Source organism: Formica exsecta, unplaced genomic scaffold (genome assembly GCF_003651465.1).
Source record: "Formica exsecta isolate Colony F162 unplaced genomic scaffold, ASM365146v1 scaffold1757, whole genome shotgun sequence".
NCBI lineage: Eukaryota > Metazoa > Arthropoda > Insecta > Hymenoptera > Formicidae > Formica > Formica exsecta.
In genome coordinates, this window is record NW_021849074.1 from 29784 (window position 1) to 31162 (window position 1379).

At 48.3% G+C, this 1379-nt stretch overlaps 1 protein-coding gene across 1 annotated transcript in view; it reads left to right on the forward strand.

The window, feature by feature from the left end:
• LOC115233518 (72 kDa type IV collagenase-like) overlaps positions 1 to 648 on the forward strand; it is a 1721-nt gene extending 1073 nt beyond the window's left edge. The window contains exon 2 of the mRNA XM_029804002.1: positions 48 to 648. Coding sequence (XP_029659862.1) covers positions 48 to 648 — 601 coding nt within the window. The remainder of the gene's footprint in view (positions 1 to 47) is intronic.
• The last annotated feature ends 731 nt before the right edge of the window (positions 649 to 1379 follow it).

Here is a 1379-nt window from a genome sequence, read left to right on the forward strand (position 1 = left end):
TCCCATTAGCAATGTTTTTCTCATCGTCCGCATTTATGTACCTTCAGACAAGGTTACGACTGGACGTCGAGACGCGACGTCGCGATCGGACGATCGCTTAGAATCTTGGGAAGATGCTACCCATTGACCAAAACGGCGTACAAACATCTCGAAGTCGGTGTTAACGTCAGCCGACCCTCTTACGTGGAAGTCGTCCTCGGAAATTGTCACGGCAAAGAGATCTCGTTTGCGCCGGATGTGTGGAAGGAACTGCTCGATCTGCGATCCATGCTTACGTCGTACTTTCAGCGCGACGAGCGAGAGGAGATGCGCCCTCCAGCCCCGATATATATCGGACAATTAACGTTGCGATTCGGCAAACTTAACAATCTTCGAATACTCCGTCTCGAAACACCTAAGGATCGTCTAGTCGCATCGAGGAGCACCGTGCTAAATATATTAAACTTGGAGCATTGCATCAACCGCATCATTACAACTTTGAGCGGTTTAACCGGATACATCGATAATAAGCTAACGCGCTTCCTCGATATCGCGGCCGGCGTCCACGATCGGACGCTTATTCCGACGGCGATATGCGACAGCGAGAACTTCGACTGCAACGATATAATCGATTGCGAACTGCAGGCTCTGCTCTTCGGAGAATCCTAACGCGCTATTGTATCTCTGTACTGTTACAAATAAAAACGCTCTCCTTCAATGCGAGAACCTCTCTTTATTCGATCTCCGTCCATCAGATTTTATGGAAAAATTTTTGCTACCATCGCTAATCATGATTTGCATGATACATTCCTAAACTATAAAAAGTTTGCTGTTGCACATAATACACGAGTATCACCGCTAATTGCGAGATGTTCGCTGTTTCACCTATGTAATAAATAGGTATCCCGGTTAACAACAAGATGTTTGTTGTTCATTTATTACGACTGAAATCTAATTATCATGCGCAGTTTTTAGCTAGTTTCTTCCATGCTATAACCACGCTATATCCTGACCTATCCATCGATTTATTTATAGATCTACGGTACGCGTAACGAGTCTCGTATCGCGCCGAGGTTCGCCCGCGATATTTTCTTATCTAATCATTTTCAATTTTCCGTATTTACATGTTACGGTTCATCGCGACTCCCCGGGTTCTCGGGTTAGAGATAAAGCGACAACCGCGACGCGCCGATTGGAAAAATTAATCTACACGGTAGGCATAACGATGACAAGCGCGTCTCGTATCGCGCCGAGGTTCGCCGCCAGTAGTATAGCTATGCGGGTTCTAACCCAGGTCCTCTGAGGGGGGGTGAGGGGCAACCGGCGCGGGGGGTACGACGTCACGCGGGGGAATTGCGTCCTAACCGATGGGCGAGGGGTCCGCGGAGAGGGGGGAGGGG